Below are 25,354 nucleotides of genomic sequence, written 5' to 3'. Positions count from 1 at the left end.
GCCTTTGGCTCAGGGCGCGATCCTGGAGACCCGGGATCGAATTCCACATCGGGCTCCCGGTGCATGGAGCCTGCTTCTCTCTCTGCCTGTGTCTCTGCCTCTCTCTCTCTCTCTCTCAATCTGTTTGTGACTATCGTAAATAAATAAAAAATTTAAAAAAAAATAATACATTTGAAATTGAATCATGGACTGTCGTATCTGTACAGCTCTTCCCCATAGCCTTAACAGTTGGAACCACTGTGCACCTAATCAAACAAGCCAGAAATCTGGAAATCATTTAAAATCTTTTCTCCTCTCTTCCCCCACATATTAGATCTATTTTTTTTTTAAGTTTTTTTATTTATTTATGATAGTCACACACACAGAGAGAGAGAGAGAGAGAGGCGCAGAGACATAGGCAGAGGGAGAAGCAGGTTCCATGCACCGGGAGCCCGATGTGGGATTTGATCCCAGGTCTCCAGGATCGCGCTCTGGGCCAAAGGCAGGCGCTAAACTAGATCTATTTCCTATTGATTATATGAAATATTTCTTTAATTTTCTAATTTTTAATATCTAATGACATCTTCAAACCAACAACCATTTGTTCCCTTGACTATTCCAGTAGTCTCAGCTGGCTTTATACTCTGCAGTCCCTTTTCTCCATAGCAGCCCAGAGCTGGCTTTTAAAACATAAATTAGGTCCTGTCATTACCCTGCTGAAACGCTTAATGATTCCTGTTGTATTTAGAATAAGATCCAAGCCCCTTAACTTGGCCCATGAGATCCTACATGTTCTGACCCTACCCACCTCTCGGATTTCATCTTGTGGTTTGCTTCCTCTTGTTCATATGTTCCCTGGCCTTCTCTCAATTCCTCAAATATGACATACTCTTCCTGTTCAGAGATCCACATCTGCTGTCCTCTTTGTCTGGCATGCCAATTCTTCTTCTAGCTGGTTCCTTCTCATCCTTTAAGTTTCAGATTAAATACAACTTACTTATTTTAAAATAGGGCACCTTGTTCTTTTTTTCTTCATAGCACTTGCCACTATTTGTAATTAATTATTTTTTTCTATATTCTTGCTCATCATCTGTTATTTCAAGTAGACTCTAAGCTCCATGAGAGCAGAAACCATGTTTCTCTTATTCACCTCATCACCCCCAGAGTCTGGCACTAAAAGGCACTAAGTAACTCTTTCAAACAACTAAATGAAGAAAGAAGGTGTAACATTTGTCTTCTTAAAGGACAAACAGAAAGTAGCTATCCTAGAAAAGGTGAGATTTTTTTTTCCCCTAGAAGAAAAGGACAATATAGGCAAAAGTATGGAGGAAAAAACATCATAATGAGAGAGGGAGGGAGGATAATTAAAAGTAGTTTGATATTGCTGAGCATGTAAAGCTTGACTCAAAGATTGGTCAGATACAAAAAAACAAAAACTAAGATTGGTCAGATAATGATGAAATAGGCTGAAGCCAGATCTTGGAGGGTCTTTTGTACCATAGGAACTTATTATTAAACTTAAAGGGCTCATGGAACTCTTAAAAGATTTTAGACAATAGAGTAGTATGGACAAATACGGATTTTAGAAAGATCAGATATGTGACAGCAGAGACAGTTCTATACTTATAGTAACTGGGAAGTGAATTTGAAGGGTGTTGGGATAATCCAAGTAAGAGATGGTGGATTCCACACCTGAACTGTTAGAGAAATGAGAAAAGAGAACAAATGAGATATTTAGAGTAGCATCACTAAAACTTACTGATTAGATGTAGAAAGTGAGGAAGAAGGAGGAATCTGAGGTGCCTCCTAGATTTCTAGATTGTGTTACTAGGTGGGTGGTAGTTTTACAACAAAGAAAATTCTAGAGGAGAAGCTCCTTTAATAAGAGATGGTAATGAGTTGAGTTTTAGCTGTTCTTGAACATCTAGCTAGGGATTTCCGTCAGGCATGTAGATATAAAAATCTTAAACTCTGGTGAGATCTCATATAGAAATGTAAAAGTTGGTGTTAGTTGTAGCCATAAGAATAAATGTGATAAAAACAACCTTAGAAGAAGGTTATATAGTGCAAAGACAGTAGCTAAGAATAGCTCCAGTAGTAGAACAGCAAATGAGGAAAACACGAGGGAGACAGGTGATACGAGGAAAATTTTGTAGAGTGAAGGCCAGAAAAACCAAGAAAGAAGGGGTCTTTAAGGAAGGAGGGAATGATCAAAAGTATTGCATACAGCCAAGAAATCCAGTAAGAAGAGCCCTGAAAAATATGGATAGCTTTTGACACTCAGGGGACTTTAATGAGGAGAGTTTCCATAGAATGAAGAACGTAGAAAAAGTAGATTTCATTAAGGTGAAGAGTGAAAGAGATGTCAAATCATTTGGAAAAACAAACAGAAAAATTAAATAGGTACTGGGTGACATGAAGTTCAGGCAGTGTTTTTATATTAGAGAAACAGGCTGAGGGAAAGAACCAGACAGAGAGAAAAGAAACAAGTTGAAAAATGGTTTGTTGCTAGTATATAGAAATTTTAAAAAATAGTTTATATTCTGCAACCTTGTTACATTTCACTGATTAATTTATAGAGTCTGTAGGATTTTGTACATAGATGATTGTATCATCTGTGAATAGACAGTTTTGCTTCTTCCTTTTTAGTCTGGATACGACTTATTTCTGTTTCTTGTCTGATCACACAGGCTAGAACCTCCAGTGAATAGATGCGAGAGCAAACATTTTCGTCTTATTCTTTATCTTAAGGGGAAAGCATTCAGTTTTTTTTTTTTTTACCATTAAGTATGACATTAGCTGTCGTTTATCAGGCTGAGAAAATTCCTCCCTGTTCCTGGTTTGCTGAGAATGTTTATCAGGGATGGATATTTAAATGATCTTATACCTTTTTTTTTTTTTAAGATTTTATTTATTCATTCATGAGAGACACAGAGAGAGAGAGGCAAAGACACAGGCAGAGGGAGAAGCAGGCTCCATGCAGGGAGCCCGATGTGGGACTTGATCCCAGGTCTCCAGGATCATGCTCCGGGCTGAAGGCAGAGCTGAGCCACCCGGGCTGCCCTTGATCTTATGCCTTCTCTGTTTTCAGCTGTTAATATGGCAAATATTGTTGGCTTGATTTGCTAAAATTTTGTTAAGGTTTTTTTGTATCTATGTTTATGAAGGATGTTGGTCTGTAGTTTCCTTGTAATGTTTTAGAATTAGGAATAATATGTTCATTGAATGAATTGGGAAGTATTCTCTTTTTTTTTCCTTCAATTTTCTGTTTTCTGTTTTTTTTTTTTTTTTTGTATATGATAGATATAATTTATTATTTATTTTTTACATGAATAGTATAAGAATTTACCAGCAAAGCCATCAGGGCGTGAATTGACTTTGTTTTGCTTTTTGGTGAAAAGACTTTTAACAGGGAATTCAGTTTTTAAATATATATATATATTTATTTAAAGATTTTATTTATCTATTCATGACAGACACACAGAGAGAGGCAGAGACACAGGAAGAGGGAGAAGCAGGCTCCATGCAGGAGGCCTGATGTGGGACTCAATCCAGGACTCTAGGATCACACCCTGGGCTGAAGGCAGGTGCTAAACCGCTGAGCTACCCAGGGATCCCCCAGAATTCAGGTTTTTAAATAGATACATAGTTATTTAGTTTTTTTTTTTAAGTAATCTTTGGTAATTTGTATCTTTCAAGACCTTAAAGAAATGTTTTTTTATTTCATTGATTCTTATGTTTTTTTTTTCTATTTTGATTCCCATTCTGTTTTTGTTTACTTTATGTTTGTTTTTCTTTTCTAAGTTTCTCGTGATGGAGGCTGAAGACAGTGACTGAAAACCTTTCTTTTTTCCTAATGTAGGTGTTCAGTGCTATCCTTTTTCTTCTGAGTACTGGTTTAACAGCATCCTTCAAATTTTAATATGCTGAGTTTTCATTTTAATGAAACTCAAAATACTTTAGTTTTTCTTTTATTTTTCGACCCATGGATTATTTATATATAGTAGGTTTGGGGCTTCCACCATTTGTCATCCTGCTGATGTCACTCTCCTGTCTTCAGTGATTTTTATCATACAGTTTAAAATGTTCTCCAGTGGGGCGCCTGGGTGGCTCAGTGGCTGAGTGTCTGCCTTTGGTTCAGGTCATGATCCCAGAGTCCTGGTATATATGGAGATATATATATATATATATATATATATATCATGAGCTATTTTGTTTCCAAGTATTTGAGGATTTTCCTGATATTTTGCTGCTGTTGGTTTCTAATTTAATTCTTCTGTTGTCAACGTATTTTGTATGATCTGAATACTTCTCAATTTGCCAAGACTTGTTTTTGGACATACAGTGTCATTTAATCTTGTTACATGTTCCATGTGCATTTGGAAAGATACGTGTTCTCTGCTTTGGGTGGATAGAGTATTTTTTTTTAAAGATTTTATTTATTTATTCATGAGAGACACACACAGACAGAGAGGCAGAGACACAAGCAGAGGGAGAAGGCTCCACGCAGGGAGCCCAGCATGGGACTCGATCCCAGGTCTCCAGGATCAGGCTCTGGGCTGAAGGCAGCACGAAACCCCTGAGCCACCCAGGCTGCCCTGGACAGAGTATTTTTAATAAATGTTAATTATGTCAGGTTAGTTGACAGTCTTGTTTAACTTTCATTCTTAAAATTGCTTTATCAGTTATTTAGGGGGGTATTGCTATCTCGAACTATTTGTGGATTGTTATATCCTTTTTATAAATTGACTTCTTCACTATTATAAAAAGACCCTTTATCTCTGGGAATACTCATTGTTGTGAAATCTACTTTGTTATTAATATAGCTTCTCTGGCTGGCAGGCTCGCTTGCTTGCTTGCTTTTTCTTTTCTTTTTCTTTCATGTTTCTAATTTCAATTTAATCTTACAAGATTTTTAATCTAACTTTGACTTTATACTACTATCTCTCTTGACTGTTATATTCAAAATCTTAATCCCTGACATTAAGGTAATTACTTTCATTATCTTATAAAATTTAGAGACTAGATTTAGAATAATAATGCTAGTATTACTACTGGTGGTGAGGTTACTGAATCAGGTTTAAAAGATCTTACTGTATTTTGTTCTAAAGATAGAGTCAAATACTGTACTCTTGTCTCTTGAAATAATTCTTTTTTAGTCATTTCTCAGAGTCTTTTTATTTTTAAGGATTAAGTTTAATTTTACTTTTGAAATGTACAAGTTTTTTGGTTTCCAAAGTCAGAACTTACATGAGGTATGTTTGGAGAAGTATCACATTAATTCCCAACCCTCTACCCTTCATATCAGAGTAATTAGAGAGTAGAGATTTACCTTATTTTTTTTCATAACTACATAGAATTCCACCATATAGATATACTATCAGTTGTTCAACCAGACCCTTACTGATGGGCATTTGGGTTGCTATTATCCATAGGATCGGTTTTCTTTTGATCAGTATTAGTATGTATTTTCCCATTCTTTTAACCAGAACCTCTGCTTTTTAATTGGTGTGTTTAGACCATTTACATATCAGTGTTTCTATTGCTCTGTCTTCGTGTTTATTTATCTTTCCTTCTGCCATATCGTTGAGCCCACCCAGTGCATTTTTTATGTCAGATGTTGTAGTTTTCATTTCTAGAATTCAACTTTTACTGTTTTCTATATCTCTATATAGAGATATAGAATATATAAACATAAGAATATCATTTTTTAAAATTATTGTTATTTTCAAATTCCAGTATAATTAACACACAGTGTTACATTGGTTTTGGATGTACAATACAGTGATTCATCAATTCTGTACATTATTCATTGCTCATCATGGTAAGTGTACTCTTAATCCCTTCACCTATCTCACCCATTCCCCCACCTCCCCTCTAGTAACCATCAGTTTGTTCTCTAGTTAAGAGTCTGTTTTTTTGGTTCTTTGTTTTGTTTCTTAAATTCCTCAAGTGAGTGAAATCATCTGGTATTTGTCTTTCTCTGACTGACATTTCACTTAGCATAATACCTTCTGATAGATCCATCCATGTTGCTGCAGATGGCAAGATTTCATACTTTTTTATGGCTTAGTAATATTCTGCATGTGCGCATGTGCGTGTGTGTGTGTGTATACACACTACCTCTTTATCTGTTCATCTATTGATGGACACTTGGGTTGCTTCCATAATTTGACTATTGTAAATAATGCTGCAGCAAACATAAGGAGTGCATATATCTTTTCGAATTAGCATTTTTCATATTCTTTGGGTAAATACCCAGTAATAGGAATACTGGATCAAATGGTAATTCTATTTTTATATTTTTGAGGAAGCTCCATACTGTCTTCCAAAGTGGCTGCACCAGTTTGCATTCTCACCATCAGTACAGGAGGGTTCCTTTTTGTCCACATCCTTGCCAATGCTTCTTGTTTTTTGTTTTTTTTATACTAGCCATTTGATTAATGTGAGGTGATAACTCAGTGTGGTTTTGATTTGTATTTCCCTGATGATGAGTAATGTTGAGCATCTTTTCATGTGTCTGCTGGCCATCTATATGTCTTCTTTGGAGAAATGTTGGTGCATGTCTTCTGCCCATTTTTAAATTGGATTACTTGTGTTTTGGGGTTTTGTGTTGTATAAATTCTTTATGTATTTTGGATACTAACCCTTTGTTGGATATATTAGTTGCAAATATCTTCTCCTCTTTAGTAGATTGTCTTTTGCTGTTTTTGGTTGCTTCTTTTGCTGTACTTTTTATTTTGATGTAGTCCTAGTATTTTATTCTTGTTTTTGCTTGCCTTGCCTGAGGAGACTTACCTAGAAAAATGTTGCTGCATCCAGTGTCTGAGAAATTACTGCCTATGTTCTCTTCTACAGTTTTTATGGCTTCACGTCTCACGTTTAGGTCCTTAGTTTATTTTGAGGGTTATCTATATATATATATAGTGTAAGAAAAAGTGGTCCAGTTTCACTCTTTTGCATGTAGCTCTCCAGTTTTCCCAACACCATTTGTTGAAGAGACTTTTTCCCATTGCATATCTTTGCTTCCTTTAGCCAAAGATCAATTGATAATATAATCATGGGTTTATTTCTCGGCTCTTTATTTTGTTCCATTAGTCTGTGTGTGTTTTTTGTTTTTTTTTTATTTTTTTATTTTTTTATTTTTTTAATTTTTATTTATTTATGATAGTCACAGAGAGAGAGAGAGAGAGAGGCAGAGACACAGGCAGAGGGAGAAGCAGGCTCCATGCACCGGGAGCCTGACGTGGGATTCGATCCCGGGTCTCCAGGATCGCGCCCTGGGCCAAAGGCAGGCGCCAAACCACTGCACCACCCAGGGATCCCTGTGTGTGTTTTTTGTGTGCCAGTACTCTACTGTTTTGATTACTACAGATATGTAGTACATCTTGAAATCTGGGATTGTGATACCTTCAGTTTTGTTCTTTGTTTTCCAGATTGATTTGGCTATCCAGGGGCTTTGTGGTTAAAAATTTTAGGAGTATTTATTCTAGTTCTGTGAACAATGCTGTTGTTTTGAAAGGGATTGCATTGAATGCTTAGATTGCTTTGGGTAGTATGGACATTTTAGCGGTATTTTTTCTCCCAATCCTTGAGCATGGACTATCTTTCCATTTGTGTCATCTTCAAATTCTTTTATAAGCGTTTTATAGTTTTCAGAGTACAAGTCTTCTACCTCCTTGGCTATGTTTATTCCTAGGTATTTTGCAGTCTTTGGCACAATTGTAAATGGGATTGTTTTCATAATTTTTCTTTCTGCTATTTTTTTATAAGTGTATACGAATGCAGTGAATTTCTGTATATTGATTTTGTATCTTGCAACCTTACCAAATTCATCTGAGTTCTAGTTTTTTTGATGGAGTTTTTCGGGTTTTCTGTATAAGTATTATGTCATCTGAAAATAGTGAAAGTTTTACTTCTTCCTTACCAATTTGGATGCTTTTTATTTCTTTTTGTTTTCTGATTGCTGTGACCAGGAGTTCAACAACTATGTTGAGTAAAAGTGACGAGAGTGGACATTCTTGTCTTGTTTCTGATCTTAAGGAGAAAGCTCTCAGTTTTTTCCCATTAAAGATGTTAGCTGTGGGTTTTTCATATAAGACCTTTATTGTGTTGGGGTATATTCCCTCTACACCTACTTTATTGAAGGTTTTTATCATGAATAGCTGTTGTACTTTGTCAGATGCTTTTTCTGCATCTGTTGAAATGATCATGTGGTCTTCGTCCTTTTTCTTGTTACTGTGATGTATCACGTAGACTGATTTGTGAATATTGAACCACCCTTGCTATTGCAGGAATCAATCCCATTTGATTTTGGTGGATGATTTTTTAAATGTTGTATTTGGTTTGCTAATATTTTGTGGAGGATTTTTACATCCACTTTCATCAGAGATTTTGGTCTGTAGTTCCCTTTATTTGTAGTGTCTTTATGGTTTTGGCATCAGGGTAATGCTGGCCTCATAGAATGAATTTAGAAGCCTTCTTTCCTCTTGTGTTTTTTTGGAATAGTTTGAGAAGAATAGATATTAACTCTTTAAATGTTTAATAGAATTTACCTGTCAGACCATCTGGTCCTGGACTTTTGTTTGTTGGGAATTTTTTTATTACTGATTCAGTTTCATTGCTGGTAATTTGTCTGTTTAAATTTTCCATTTCTTCCTGATTCAGTTTTGGAATGTTACACGTTTTTAGGAATTTATCCATCTCTTCTAGGTTGTCTAGTTTGTTAGCATGTAATTTTTCATAATATTTTCTTACAATCTTTTGTATTTCTGTGGTGTCAGTTTTTTCTTCCTTTAATTTCTGATTTTATTTTTGAGTCTTCTCTTTCTCTCTTTCTCTCTCTGTCTCACTCTCTCTTAGTCTGGCTAAAGGTTTATCAATTTTGTCAATCTTTTCAAAGGACCATCTCCTGGTTTCATTCATATGTTGTTATTTTTAAGTTTCTATTTCATTTATTTCTCCTCTAATCTTTATTTCCTTCCTTCTACAGGTTTTGAGTTTTGCTGTGCTTCGTTTTCAAGCTCCTTTTTGTTTATTTGAGATTTTTATTGTTTCTTGAGATATCATTATGGTTCATATTTTCTTGATTCTTTGTATTCCTGGTTATTTTCTGTTTGATTCTAGACTATATGAAGTTTCTGGATATTTTTATATTTCCATGAATATACTTGAGGACCTGGTTAATTGCTTGGAAGCAGTTTCATTCTTTTGTGGTTTGCTTTTAAACTTTGATGGATTGAATAAGAGCAGCCTTTAGTCTAGTACTTCTATTTTCTCAATAATGAGGCCACATCTGTGAATTACCAGGTTTCATAACGTGGCTGTAGGACTTTATGCTAGTCATTTGTGGGCTTCAGGAATTGTTCCCTCTGCTCTTTTTTTTTTTTTTTAAGATATTATTTCTTTGAGAGAGAGAGTGACTGAGAGAGCAGGAGGTGGGGGAGGGGCAGAGGGAGAAGGAGAAGCAGGGAGCCTGATGTGGGCTTGATCCCAAGACCCTGGGATCAAAACTTGAGCGAAAGTCCCTCTGCTCGATTCAAATGATTCTTTCCTTAGCCTCAGCTTCCTTACATGTATATGCTTATCAACACTGAGCTAACGACTCCAGGGGGATTCTTGTAACTCTCTGGAGATTTCTTTCTGTACAGGTTTCTTTTCTCTGGTACTCTGCCTTGGAAATTCTAGTTACTTCGGTCTTCCCCAACTGTCAACTCTCCCTCTTCTCAGAGAGACCCCATACCAGTAAGCTGGGACAATTGGGAGCTCACTTCATTTCTTCTCCCCTCAAAGTTCACTATCCTGCACTGCCAATTTTGTAAATTTTTTTTTAGTTATTTCAGGTAGGGAGATAATTCTGTTACTTGGTACTCCATCTTGGGTGTATGTAGACATTAACACTTGTCTTCTAGTTTAAAAAAAAATGCTCAAGGTACTTTAAACAATTTTGGATTAAATTTATTTTCCTTTGCAGTTTCTAAAAAATATATTAATATCAAATGTATTTAAACAAAATGTAAGATAATTTAGTATATAGTATACTAAGCTCATTTTCAGCATTTGTTTTTTGCTTATCCATGGTTTATGATATGAAATTGTTTGACTTATTGATTAGAAGAATAGTTGTATTCTAGGCAATTAGAAAAATATTTCATAATATGTAGCAAATAAAATAATTTGTATTTAATATTTTTAGAAAACAATTTTTAAAATATCTTATATTTAAAAATTAAGACTACTTCTGATGATTTTTATAGATTTATGCTCTTATGGGCATCATTGTTTTGCTTTGTGGAGTATTCTTATAGAAGTTTTTGTATAATGAACTGCTTTTTTCTCAGGTTTTTTTTTTTAAATTTCATAAAATTATAATGACCTATAATTAAGATTTCTCATAATTAGTATTTAAATGAGATAAATTTGGTATTACAAGGAGAGTAATAAATTTAGATACAGTAGGGAATGTAGAAAGACACTCAACTTTAGAAACAGTTAAAGTAGAAGTTGAGTCTTGGCCCACTTTGTACAAGTTGTATTACTTCTTTAGCTTTATTTTGTTACATTCTCACAATCTTTTGGAGCCTTATTTTCTTCTTTAAGGTATTTTTTCTAAAAGACAGTTGTGGGAATTAGATACATTTTGTAAGAATAATGGTAAACTACAAATGATATATAAAAAGCAGGCATCATTATGAGATTTAGCCTGAGGATTTTAAGTTTTGAATAGTATGTAATTGGAAACTTTGTACCTAATCCTAATATTGATAACCAGAATTATTATCTTGGTCTGTGCTTTCTTTAGTTTCAGACATTTTTAGAATTTGATTTTTGATACCCAGTGTAATAGAAATGAGTCATATTATCATTTCTTTCTTTATTTTGCAGCACACCATATGCACTTCACCCACATATACGATGTGGATTGTAGAGAGAAATAGGATGTTGCTCAATAGCCCACATCTCTTAACAAAGAATACTTTTCAGCATTTCTCATGAGATTCTCTTAGACATTAGGAAATGCAAACCCTTAGATTTAAACTAAATTCATGAACTCAATAATATTTAGTGAGAAAATTTGAGAAGCAGACCATTAAGTTAGATTCTATATCCTCTGTAAATACCAGTGACTTTACCCTTAAAGCAGATTAGAAGACCTTTGTTTTTAAGTTCTGAAACGTTTTCTGCAGGATAATACAGGAGTTGTTACTGAGAATCAGAATAAAAGGCTACAGAATTGTGGGAGGCTTGCCCTCTATTTATGAATCAGATTTTAAGTGGAAACCACAGTCGTTTCCTTGTTTCTCATTCATGCTTTAGCAGAGGATGTGATGCCATAGATCTGGCTTGGTTTGTAGTTTCTCCTCTAAGGTTCACACCACATTCTTTTCCTGTTTAGAAGCCACAGCAGTTTTAATATATTACCAAACCACAGAATGTACCTTGCTAGATGTTTAGTGGGGGGATGTGTGCTACATATTGTTTGGTAGTCTCCGTATTCATTGTGGCAGTGTAGTCTAATTAGGTCCTATTTCAGAAATTTAGCATAAGTAAATAAGTGCACAATATAGATAAATGTATTTGGGGTACATTGTATATAAGCATATATCTGCAGACTTGTGGAAAACAGTTTTAATCCTTTGTTAATTTGTATTTGAAATAATGCTTTATGTTGTTTAACTTGAATATTTGTTAATTTTCTTTTATTCTTAGCATCATCGCATGCCATGGGTTGCCTCTCATAAATGGACAAAGCTGTGACCCTTATGCAACAGTTTCTGTAGTGGGCCCTTCTAGGTAATGTTTTTTTTTTTTTTTTTAAGTTTTTATTTAAATTCCAGTTAGTTAACATACCCTGTAATATTAGTTTCAGGTGTACAATATCATGATTCAACACTTCATACAATACCCTGTGCTTATCACAATTGTACTCCTTAATCCCCATCACCTATTTCACCCATCCCCCCCACCCACATTTCCTCCTGGTAAACATCAGTTCTCTATAGTTAAGAGTCAGTGTTTCTTGGTTTGCCTCTCTTTTTTTTTTCTCTATGCTCACTTGTTTTGTTTCTTAAATTACACCTATGTCAAAATCACATGGTATTTGTCTTTCTCTGACCGACTTATTTCACTTAGCATAATACTCTCTAGCTCCATTCATATCCTTGGTAGGTAATGTTTATTGAATTATTATTGAATTTTTTTAACCTCTAAACAATGTCAAATATGCCTTTATTTTCCATAAGTACACTAATTTTAACCCAGAAATGTAAGCATCTCTGGATCTGAAGACTCAATATGTATATGGGTTTAACAAATGATTTCCTTCTTTGACAGTAGATGCTTCGTTACATTGAAATGATCAGTGGTTGGTTTCTATTTGTAACTTGGAGTTCAGAATTCAGAGAGAGCAATTATTAGATTTTTTTCAGTTTTGAAATATGACTTAAGAATTACAAAATTAGGGCAGCCCCGGTGGTGCAGCGGTTTAGCGCCGCCTGCAGCCCGGGGTGTGATCCTGGAGACCCTGGATCGAGTCCCACATCAGGCTCTCTGTATGATGCCTGCTTCTCCCTCTGCCTGTGTCTCTGCCTCTCGCGCGCTCTCTCTGAATAAATAAATCTTTAAAAAAAAAAAAAAGAATTACAAAATTAAAGCTCTAAGAATAAATGTTTAATAGCTATTTATGACACAAAGTAATGCATGCTTTGAAAGAAAGATCGTTAGTGAGTTCTGTTATATGCTTGCAAACAACCAAGTCCTGTTTTTATAGAAAGAAAGTGGACTCTGTTGGACTCTTAGACTATGAGGAGTAACTTTTCAAATCTGCTGGACTCTTAGACTGTGAGGAGCAACATTAGTTTTATAGTAATTAAAATGTACTTTAAAACATAAACTTGACCTTCTTCATTCATTATCGACCTTCCTGCCTTCAAATGTCTTAGATTTTATGCAGGTAAAATCCTGTTTTAAGAAATGCTAGCCCAGAATAGCAAGGCAGTTTCCATATTTTTATCTGGAAAGCAGCTCAGAACTAAAAATGCCTTTTCTACTCATGGCATCTGTGCTCTACAGAGAGAATTCCAAGCTGTAGACAGACTGCTGAAGTACCAGAACATGGTAAAGTGCACCATATCATTGATTTAAATTATTTATGATAATTAATGGAAAAACCTATAGCAATTTGTATATTTTGTATTATTTAACTTCATTATGATTTCTTTCAGAGCCTGACTAGTCTGAAATTTGCCTACAACTTGAAGGTTTAAAATCAGGAAACAAAGAGCAAAATATTCCCTCCACACCAAACACATACATACATACACAGACATATGCCCCTTCTCCCCAGCTTCAGGCTCTCTAGGTATTCTTTTTATTTATTATTTTTATTAGTTTTTCTTAATTCCAGTATAGTTAGTATACAGTGTTATATTAGTTTCAGGTGTACAGTATAGGTATTTTTATTTTATAGAAAATCACCAGTAAGTCACTTTTAAAAAAAATGTATTTGTATATATGTATATAAAGTACCTAGCACCATGTAGGACTTATTGTGTGCTCAAACAGTATTGTGCTGTTATTACTGTGGATGGTTTTAAATTTGAAAGCAGATACTTAATCCATTAAGATTCATGCAGTCAGAGGGATTTAGTTTAGTATGTTAAAAATCCTGTTTAACCTAGTGGAGCTGTTTTTTGTTTTGTTTATAATCTGTAGCTAAATACAAATTCTTTAGTGTAATCATTTAGTAACATACAAACAAACTGTTTGGCATATGAATTGGTTATTAGGAGTCATTAATAGAATTGATAGTGCGCTATCATCACATTAGATGTTAAAATTGGGAAAGGCTAGGGAAAGACTTCATGGGACTTCTTTGCAACCTTCTTTAATTATTTCAAATAAAAAGTTTTTTTAAAAGGCCATATTGTACCTGAAGCCCAAGAAGTAAATTTAGTTAAGAATGCTTTTCGTGTTCCTCAGGTTCCTCAGGTATTTTTCAGCATAGATAAAGGTACTCTGAATCTCATTGTCTTCCTTTTACCATTCTGAGTTGCTTATATAAAATAAGCTTGACAATCAATCTAGTCTAAATCTAGTCATATATAGAAAATAGAATCTTGTCATATATCACATATACAAACTTGTATTTTCTTTGATCTTTAGAGACACCTCAAAATTCTTTCCTAAGTAATATTAAAAACTATAGTTTTTCCTAAGTCATCTTAACAGCTAAAGGGAGATCAGGCTCCCTGCTCGGAAATAGCATGTTTTATAATTGTGTACTATTAAGTTCTACAAGGTAAAACTCTACCACATTGGAACAGGAATGACCAAAAGAAGACAAAAGTAAAGAAGAAAACAAGCAATCCGCAGTTTAATGAAATCTTTTATTTTGAGGTAACTTTTTGTTTTATATAAATGTTGACATTGAATATTTAATATTGAATGCTGGCTTATTTCTTTTTTTGAACTACAGTCATAGTAATCATTTAATCAACTAATGCAACACTAAGCATTTCTATTCCAAGTGCAGTAGAACCATGATGTAAATATGGTGGAGGCCCATATATAAAACAAACAATGGCAGAGCTATGACTGATTTGGGGATGGGGAGGACCAGGGCCACACATACTCCTTAGTCATCCCTAATATCACATCCTGTCACACACCCTTCCACCTTATCCAGCCCCCCACCTGACACACAGTGGCCACCAAACTCTTGTATGGTACTATTTGAAAATCACTAGTAAAGTAAGTATGATATCACTTGGTTGCAGTTCTAGTTCAGTTGATGTGGAATAAATCACTAAATGTGAGGTTCAGGTTTATCTTGTGAAAGGATAATTTTGTAAGAAAAAACACTGCCCTACCTGACAGTTTTTAGGAGGCCCACATGTGAGAATGCTTTGAGACCATAAAATGCTATATGATTAAGGCCTCATTATTAAGTTCTTTTTAGCTAATTCCCTCTATAGACATATGCTTATTTGCATAGAGATCTTCAGCTGCCTTGAAGTTGCCCCAAAATACAGTGCTTTGGAGTTCTTTACTGTGGAGCATCTGTTAAAGAAATCCTTTTTCATATTATTTGAAAACTACTGGAAAAAAAAAAAAGTCAACCTCTGATTTCTAAGATTGTTTTCTAACCGTAGAACATGTTTCAAGTAAGATTGACAGGGAAGATTTGAAGAAAGGTTACATTGTGTGCTTTTTCCTTTTTTGTGTGTATTTTTCTTGATAATTTCAAAGTGGAGAGAGAGAGAGCACATCTAACCATGCCTGATTACAACTACTTTATTAAAAAAAAAAACATAGGTTGAAGAAAATGCCAAATTAAAGTAGGAAGAATTGTGGGGGTAGAGGCAAGGGAGAAAGAAAAACAAAAGAAAAGGAACCAGTGTGAGACTTTTCCATTTCCTGGCTAAAGACTTTAGTTGTTTTACATTTATCAATGGCTGTTACATCTAGCCTGCAGAAAACATGGGGCAACTTGCAACAAGCAGATGGCCCTTTGAAGGCAAGGTCTGACCTGCTTGCTATATCCAGGCGTACCTATAAAGCCTTAAACATTCATTCCAAAGGCCCTTTGTTGAGCTGATTATAAAGATAAGATTCAATCTCTGTTCTTGAGCTAAAGCAAGAAACACAAAGCATATATACGCACGCATATACATAGCAGTAAAATGCAGTAGATATTGGGGAGATCAGATGAGTTCTGCTCCAGCTAAGTTAGCAAAAAAGAAGTATTAGAGAAGAAGAACAATTTGAGCAGAGACATAGAAATAGAAAAGCAGAAAGCTATGTCCAAAGAATAGCAAATAGTGATTTAACTGGAAGGGTTCTAGAAGAAAATAATTGGAACAAAGTTTAAAAGCTAGACTAGGACCAACTATGAAAGGTCTTATATGCCTGGCTGGGGGGCTTACAGAGTAGTTGTTGACAGTTTTTGAGCCTGGAAGTAGTAAGAGTAATGCGGTGTTGTGGGAAGAATCCCCATGATCTATGGGCCAGTGGCTGAGAAAGAACAGAGATAAAGAGATTGTTATAGTTTAGGTGTTAAAAAAAAAAAAAGTGTTGGGGTGGAGGAATCTGATCCAAGAGAATAACATGGAAAAAAGAGAGGAAGGGGACAAATGAGAAAGAAGCTGTAAAGGGCAGGATAACAAGTTAGTTAGAAAAGACAAAGGAGGAATCTGATATCCTCATGGTTTCAAATCTGGAATAAGGGAGAAGTTAAGGAAAGTGTAAGTGGTTCAGTTTGGGACATAACAAACCTGAGGTCTGACATGAAATAGGCAGTTGATGACTGAAACTTAAAATGGGTGATGGCTCTAGATAAGGACTCAATATTTGCTTGCAGAGAGTCAAGAGAGCCAGTGAAATAGAAGTATACAGTATAGGAGAAAAGTGAGGAGCTCACTTCTGCCCCTTATTAGGTATTCAGCTTTGAGCATGTCTCTTAATTTCTGTCCTTTAGCTTCCTCATTTTCAAGATGAGGATAATAAATCTAACCCTGCCTGCTTCAGAGCAACGTTCTGATGAACAAAGAAGATAATGGATGTGAAAGCACTTTGTAAACTGTATAGCACTTTGCATCTGTTAGAGCAAAATAAAAATTAAAACCGTGGAGAAAACCCATATTTATAGCCTCTGGGGAAAAAGAGGTCCCAGGGGAAGAAGTGGAGAGCAGGAGGTTGCCTGGGTAGTGCCTGGGTAAACTCAACAGAGTGTTTCTGGGAAAGGAGGTATAGTTGTACTCACTTATTCTGATAGAGTGGTCAAGGAAGATGAGAACTAAGAATTCACCATCAGACTTGGTAACTAACAGAGGAGTTTGGGGAGGGTGATCTGTGAGGAAATCAGATTATAAGGAGTTACTGTAGTGAGTGGGTGTGAGGAAGTGGCAACTGTAAGGATGGATTACAGTTTTGAGATATTTGTCTGTGAGAGGAAGGAGATAGAAGACCATACTTTAAGTGTAGAATTTTTCTTAGACTTGAGTGAGGTGAATAAGCTGGTCAAGAAAGCTGCGATTAAAATAAATCAAATGCTTATTGTATGCTTACTGTATGTTGTGCATGGGTGGAGTAGTCCTGGAAAAGAGGAGGATCATTTATCTCCTCTCTTATTCAGAAATGAAAAAACTCATCCAGTTAGAAAGACCTATGTGAAAATGGACGTGTTCAGGTGGACGATAGCAGAGGAAGTCCCTGCCAGTAGCCTTGATGTTTTTGGTTAAATTGTGAAAAGGAAGTGTAAGGATAGAATTGATATCTTGAGGAATGTGGGAAAGTCTTCAAACAGTTCTTAGCATGTGCAGCTAATGCCAAAATAGAACACTTTTACTCTTCCAGCCATCAACAGATTACATGTGAGTCAGAGAACCTAATGTTATTGTAGATTGAGTTAATAAGGGAGGGCATGCAGGCAAGATTGCTTTTGATATTTTTATACTGCTTTATTACCTCCCTGCTACTTTCCATAGCTGTTTTTATCTTTAGCTTTTCAGTAAACTATGACCTAGGCATTTTTCTCTGTTTATAATAAATACAATTGAACATTTTAGGGATGATAGTTTTTTTAAGTTCATGTAGGAAAAAAATTATGTTAAAAATTTTTGTAAACTAAAATATTTTGTTCACAGGTAACCAGATCCAGTAGTTATACAAGAAAGTCCCAGTTCCAGGTAGAAGAGGAGGACATTGAAAAGCTGGAAATTAGGTATACGTCTTGGAGTTTTATTGAATAGGGGTTTTTTTGGTGTCAAAAGAAAGTCCTAAATTTAACTGAAAAAGGTGAACTGAACTTAATAGAATTCTCTTTAGCAAGTTGGCTGATGAAACGTAGAAGAACATCCATCTAATTTAAATTCATATTATCTTTTAAAAATCTGTTCTCTTTGCAGAAGTAGTCGAGGTGTATTTATTTAAAAAAACCAAAGATGACCTAATTTTCACCTATTTTATTATATTTTTAATTTTCATAAATTTAATTGCTCTTTAAATTTCTAAATCATAGCATAATGGATGCAAAGAATATATAGAAAAGTCATTATATATTAGCCAATTTAGAAATAATTTTTTTATTCTTCTTAACATATCTGCTGTCTAACAGAAATTTCAGTGAGGTAAGAAGTCTTGTAAGATAATTCAACAGGTGCATGTGTTTGAAGTTTGTGCCAATTAGGTCTTAAATATTTATACTCTTGGGAGGGGAAAGTTTTGTAAGTGCATGTACAGGTGTGGTGTTAACAGTGTGTTCATCTTAAGGGTGTATTAGTCACATGTTTGGAATGATCAGGTAATGTATTTTTCTAAATCACCCATCTTTACATATTAACTGGCTCTAATTGAGAAAGAAACTGTAATCTTGGTTGGTTTCTTTTCTCAAACTCAACAAAGTAACTCTAGTTCTTACTGCTACAGGTTAAAATAAAGCCTAGACTTTGAGACTAAGAAACTTAAGTGCTTTTTTAAGACTATTTAAAAGTTACTTTCTGTGCTTATAAATAAAAGCTACTGCAATATTTTGTTTCCTTAGTTTAGATAGTGAGGTATATGACAGCGCTAACATCTCTTACTTTTAAGCATGTAAAATTAATGCTATAATATAATCAAAGTGATTTGAAGCTACCTGGTGGCGTGTGTTCTCTTAAACATTCTTTGCAAAAAATAAAGCCAGTTTTAAATTTTCAGGATCGACTTGTGGAACAATGGAAACTTGGTCCAAGATATTTTCCTAGGAGAGATTAAGGTTCCTGTGAATGTGTTAAGAAATGATTCCTCTCATCAAGCCTGGTAAGAAGACCAACATTCTATTTTTTTTTAACTATTTTTTTTTAAAGATTTTATTTATTCATTCATGAGAGACACAGAGAGAGGCAGAGACATAGGCAGAGGGAAAAGCAGGCTCCATGCAGGGAGCCCGATGTGGGACTCGATCCCAGGAATCCAGGATCACACCCTGGGCCAACACTCAACCACTGAGCCACCCAGGCATCCCTGAAGACCAACTTTCTAGTGAACTCCACAGTAGTCCATCCCCTTTAATATACTATACATTTAAATAAATGCTTACTATAAGCATATTTTTCAATTTGAGGTGGAATAAGCCAGAAATCATTAACTTTGATTTGATTATTAATTTATTGTTGCAGAAATAGAAGTACATTGATGATTCTATGACAACCTCTTGTACTGGGATACAGGAACTGAATTGTCTAGGGATATTCTGTTTAAAAATGAAATCTTAACTCTAAGGAGAAAATGAAAATCATTTTAAAACATTGCAGAAGAGTTGCCCATGTGAAAAGATGCTTGGTCACAGATCAGCATCTATAGTAGAGAAGCTTTATTAATGGCCATGGGAACTGTGGATATTTGAAAATAGGGTTTATGGTAGGGAATCAACTATTTATGGGATCTAACCAGTGATTTTCCTTTAACACACCCCGTTGAAATGCCCTAATATTTTCTAAATGTCTAGGATCGAGGCGCACCTCGGTAGCTCAATAGGTTGAGCATCCAACTCATGATTTCAGCTCAGGTTGTGATCTCAAGATTGTTTGATAAGTCCCATATCAGGCTGTGATCAGCTGGGAGTCTGCTTGAGATTCTCCCCCACCCCTACTATAAAATATATAAATGAATGAATGAATATGTGTATGTCTAGGGTGAACCTGTTGAGCTGATTCAGTAAATACTCCTTTCAGGTGCTCTGGTGACTCCGTAATGGTTACAGTATTATTTTACCTTTTCATGTCTATGACAGTGACATTAATCTGATGGTAGATAGAACTTAATGTTCATACATTAAACTAATGTTAGTTTCCTTAGCAGAATTGATGTGAAACTATCATTTTTTCTGTCTAGAGCACTTACAAGCATGCCTGTCCTGCCCCTTCCAGTAAGTTGCCCGATAGATCGCAGGCTAGATTTGGGTTTCTACTGAGCATAAAAAAGCAGATCTTTCTCATTTGCCTCTAAGGCCCACTATTTAGAACTCAGTTTCAGTGCCTGGAAGAAGAGTTTAGAGGTTTCTTATTGTGGGCATCCATCTCATTTGTCTTTAAAAGAGCCTGCCTCTCCAAGTTGACCGTAAACATTCTTCACTTTGAACTCTATTGTAGGTGGATTTTTAGACTCACAGTTTTATTTTATTTTTACTTCTTGCTAATACAGATCTAAGATTTATTGGTATTTCTGGTGGCATTTGGTATAATTGCAAAAAATGTATCCACTTTGGGGGGGCAGATTAAACTTACTAGTTACTTTGAAAAATTGAGGAACAACATTTGAGGCCCATCACACTCCCCACTTCTCATTATCTTCTACCTTCTGTAAAATAGCATATATATATGTTTTTTTAAGATTTTATTCATTTATTCATGGGAGACACAGGGAGAGAGAAAGAGAAAGAGGCAGGGACAGAAGGAGAAGCAGGCTCCATGTAAGGAGTCCAATGTGGGACTCAGTCCCGGGACTCCAGGATCACACCCTGCGCTGAAGGCAGGCGCCAAATCGCTGAGCCACCCAGGGATCCCCTAGCATATATTTTTAAATGAAAATTTCTGCAGTTTGTTAAGTCTTTCAAAAGTATGGCATGCCACTCATTACAAAAGTAAAAAGTGAGTTCTTAGGGCTTCCAGACCCCTCAAAGTGAACCTGAAATGTGCCACCTCTCCTGTACTTTAAGTGTGACTACTTCCAGATAGGCCCTCCAAATTTGGCAAAACTTTGTCCACCTTGGCAGGATGTAAGAACATTAAGAAACCAATTAATTTTATTCCTATAGATCTCTTTTTTGCCAGTAATATTTTAAAATATTTTAAAGCCAAAAGGGTGTAAGTTCTAAAATTTATGCAGCATGGAATGGAAACTTCTGCTGATTCATTTATACTTCATAGATATAAGGAAGTATAAAAATGTGAATGCCATTTTCTTTTAAGTCAGAAATCAAACTCGCAAGCTCCTTTGTCAGTTGTAGAGCAGTAGCATCCCCTTGTGGAATTGATGGCAACTGCATTGAAAACACAGGGAAAGCTTAATCTTCAGGATTTCAGGCATATTCTTTCTAATCTTGGCAGTAGGAAAGAGAATAATTATCCGTAATGTAATCCTGTTGTTTGAAAAGTTTCAGTTTGCTTTCCTTTTTCACATAATTTTCAATTAGTATTTGTCTATTACAGTCTTTTCCTGAAAACGGATTTTAATGGTTCTAACTTAATTTTATTCTCAAACTACAGTATGATTCAGTCATTCCCCCATTCCTTTCTTGGCTTTTCAGTTCCTTAGCTATGATGTATGTTCCTTATTCTGAAACTTCTGTTAGATGTTAGGAGTAGCTTTTTAGTGTTGATAGTAACTATTTTTAACTTTAACCTTGTAGATAAAAGAATTTTAAATTACTTTTTTTGAATCACTAATATACTCACATGGTTCACCGTTCAAAAGGTAAAAATCTGTGTCTTAACCCAATCCCTCAGCTAATCATTTCCCCTCTTCTGAGGTACTGTTTTAAGTTTCTGAAAATATTTTATGGAATATAGTCAAATACGTATATATCCTTATTTCCCCTTTTTACACAAATGGGCACATACTGTATCCTGCTCCACACCTTGCTTTTCTCACCTAGCAGTTTAGTAGACCCTTAGTAGTGATAAAGAGTATGGACTCTGGAACCAATTTGCCGTGGTTCAAATCTTAACCTCTGCCATAACTACCTGTGTGACCTTGGACAAGTTACTTCACCATCTTGGCTTTTCCTTTCTCTGGCTATAAAATGAAAACAGTACAAATAGTACCTGCCTCCCAAAGTTGTTAGAGGATGAAATGCATTCATCGTAAATGAAACAGGCAGCAAGTGTAGTGACCACAAGTATAGCTCATGCTCTCATTATTATAGTGATTGCTGCTGTCATCACCATTCCTCCAGAGCAGTCCATATAGAGTTTACGTATCCTTTGTTGTCACACCAGTATTCTATTGTTTGAAATCTTATAAAGAGAACCTCAGAGGCAATCTAGTTAAGTCTCATTTCACAATTCCTGTGATGTCAGTCTTAATGTGTGCAAAACCTTTGTCTGATTGTACAAATTGGTACAATAATTTCCCCAAAATGGCTCAACATGTAACAGTGGAGATTAACAAAGGACAATAGAGAGGCCCCTGGGTGGCTCTGGTTGAGCCTCTCTGCCTTCGGCTCAGGTCATGATCCCAGGGATCCTGGGATCGAGTCCTGAATCGGGCTCTACGCACAGAGCCTGGTTCTCCCTCTGCCTATGTCTCTGCCTCGCTCTGTGTGTCTTTCATGAATAAATAAGTAAAATATTTTTTTAAAAAAGAAAAGACCATAGATACAAATACCTTTTCAGGTTGTAATTTGCATTCTGAATATAAGATTCAAATGGTAAATGAAACAAATGGTTGGGATTTTTCAACAAAAGCACTTTCTACATATTTAAAACTAGATTAATATTTTACTTGAGAGGAGTTGGTTATCTAGTTTGCTGATTTTGGTGTACCTATCTTTAATCTTCTATCTTTAGTAAAAATCCATTGATAATGCTTATCTTTATGGAACCAGAAACAATATTCAAATGTTAGTAGAGCTGCCTCTGAACAGTTACTTTCCAGCTTCTCAACATTACTTCATAATGCTTGTTTTCAGTGTTACGAATAAATAATTATAGTTTTTGCCTGCCTACTTTAATTTCAATTATATACACCTTGTGGTTAAAAATTTTCAAATGTAAATTTTTTCTTTACTAAGGAGCTGTCAAAACTACTGAATCTTGGGAGCATCAGGATTACTTTCATGCCTCTAATTGTGAATAAAAAATATGTTTGGAGCAACTGAATTCCACTTTCAGTTAATAATTCCTCTTTATTTCCTTTTTCTTACTCTTTCACACTGGAATGCTTTACTCAAAAGCTGAAGAAAATATATTGTGGGTTTTTTGGTTTTTTTTTTTTAAATCCCTCAACCTTATGCATGTCTACATATCCTCATCTAACAAATCTTGAGGGTTTTCTCTTTTCCTCTAATTCCTACAAGATTACTGAGCCCACAGGCTTTAAACTGAGCCTTTTTAAACAATGTTATAAAATAATAAATCACATTTTTATGTAGTTACATAAATAAGTACATTTATCTATAGTTATTTAGATATGTAAGTGGTAACAGTTATATATAAATCTTATATAAATAATAGCTACATACTATTTACTGTATACCAGGCACTATTGTAAGTGCTTTACTTAGTTATATCAGTTAGATACTATTACTGCCCCTTATTTAGGGTAATAATAATAATTATAATAATATAAGGAAACAAGCATGGAGAGATTGAGGAGTTTGCCCAAGGTCACACAGCTGAGATTTAGATAAAATATTCTGACTCCAAAGTTTATACTCTTAACCAATTACTATAATAAATTGTATTTTGGCAAAATTATTTTAGAATATATTTAAAACTCAAAAATATTCAGGGCACCTGGGTGGCTCATTTGGTTAAGCATCCTACTCTTTATTTTCAGCCCAGGTCATGATCTCAAGGGTATGAGATTGAGCCCCACGTTGGATTCTGTTCTCAGCATGGTGTCTGCTTAAAATTCTCTCTCCCTGTTCTGCCCCCTCCTCACCCGCTCATGCACATGTGCTTACTCTAATTAATTAAAAATGCTTTTTTTAACCCTCAAAAATATTCTGTTTTATGCTGAAATCAAAGATTTGAATGCCCCTTGCTTTGTAAAATATTGTTAAAAGGGGCACTTGGGTGGCTCAGTGGTTGAGCATCTGCCTTTGGCTCGAGTTGTGATCCTGGGGTCCTGGGATGGAGTCCTGCATAGGGCTCCCCACAGGGAGCCTGCTTCTCTCTCTGCCTCTCTCTGTTTCTCTCATGAATAAATAAATAAAATATTTAAAACATATATATTTATATTTTACTGTTTATATATACATATAAAAATTTATATATATAAATTGTTAAAAAGAAATTTGATGTCATCCCTGTTTATTAAAAAATGATCTTTTCAAGTAATGGCTAGGACAATGACGTATTTTAAATTTTTGTTTTTCAAAAAACACATGACACAGATGACATACTGTATCCAGAAGGATTTCTTACCCTGCCAAAGAAACCTGTGGAAACAAGCTTTAAAAGTGAGGCAGGAGTGAGCTCTTCTGGGGTTCCTAGGCATTCTAAAGGAGTGCATACATAATAATTAGTAACTGGTGTAGCACTGTAGTCCCTCTGTAGAGAATATGCCATGTTAGGATTGTAGATTTATTTTGCTGATATTTTGTAGTTCTGTTAGAGTAACAGAGAGACAAGGCATGCTCCTTCTTCCAGTAATTTGGAGATAAGAGAATCAAAGTTGCCCTCTGAGTAAAATTCCTATAGAACAAACAGTATGTAATTCTGACTAGAATATGGGAACATTGTTTAAGATTTAAGATGGGTAAGTGCAATCTTAGGGAGACAGAACTAAGCTGTAACTATAATGCAAGTATTTTTATTCTACCTTATATGGAAAAACTAGTTAAAACAGAAGGGAAATATTAGAACAACAAGAAAGAATCCCAAAGAGGCAAATGTAGGTAGGTACTACCCATTTAAATATAATCAAGAAGGAAGTAGATTCTGCTCTGGAAGCATTCTTGTTTCCTTGGCAAACTGTTGTCTTAGCTGAGAATTCTTTTTTTTTTTAATTTAAATTCAATTAATTAACAGTGTATATTATTAGTTTCAGAGTAGAGTTCAGTGATTCATCAGTTGTGTATAACACCCAGTGCTCATTACATCATGTGCCCTCCTTAATGCCCATCACCCAGTAACCCCATCCCCCCACTGCTTCCTCTCCAGTAACCCTCATTTTGTTTCCTAGAGTTAAGAGTCTGTTATGGTTTATCTCCTTCTCTGATTTCGTCTTGTTTTATTTTTCCCTCCTTTCCCCTCTGATCCTCTTTGTTTCTTAAATTCCACATGTAAGTGAGATCAGTGATCAGTCTTTCTCTGACTTACTTTGCTTAGCATAATACCCCTTAGTTCCATCCATGTCACTGCAAATGCAAAATTTCAGTTTTTTGATGGCTGAGTAGTATTCCATTTGTGTGTGTGTGTGTGTCTTTATCCATTCATCTATTGATGTACATTTGGGCTCTTTCCATAGTTTGGCTATTGTGGACATTGCTTTAGCAGAGAATTCTTTTTTTTTTTTAATTTTTTTTTAAATTTTTATTTATTTATGATAGTCACACAGAGAGAGAGGCAGAGACATAGGCAGAGGGAGAAGCAGGCTCCATGCACCAGGAGCCCGACGTGGGATTCGATCCCGGGTCTCCAGGATCATGCCCTGGGCCAAAGGCAGGCGC

The 25,354-nt window shown here is 35.3% G+C and overlaps 1 protein-coding gene across 3 annotated transcripts in view; it reads left to right on the top strand.

Moving 5' to 3' along the window:
* RASA2 (RAS p21 protein activator 2) overlaps positions 1-25,354 on the top strand; it is a 144,481-nt gene that overhangs the window by 81,366 nt on the left and 37,761 nt on the right. For all 3 annotated transcript variants that reach the window (XM_077864919.1, XM_077864918.1, XM_077864917.1), the window contains 4 exons: positions 11,689-11,772; positions 14,304-14,376; positions 17,625-17,701; positions 18,676-18,777. In XM_077864919.1, the coding sequence (XP_077721045.1) occupies positions 11,689-11,772; positions 14,304-14,376; positions 17,625-17,701; positions 18,676-18,777 (336 nt within the window). The remainder of the gene's footprint in view (positions 1-11,688; positions 11,773-14,303; positions 14,377-17,624; positions 17,702-18,675; positions 18,778-25,354) is intronic.

Source organism: Canis aureus, chromosome 22, assembly GCF_053574225.1.
Source record: "Canis aureus isolate CA01 chromosome 22, VMU_Caureus_v.1.0, whole genome shotgun sequence".
Taxonomy (NCBI): Eukaryota; Metazoa; Chordata; class Mammalia; order Carnivora; family Canidae; genus Canis; species Canis aureus.
The sequence above is the reverse complement of the archived record's forward strand: the minus strand, read 5'-3'. Positions and strand labels throughout refer to the sequence as shown.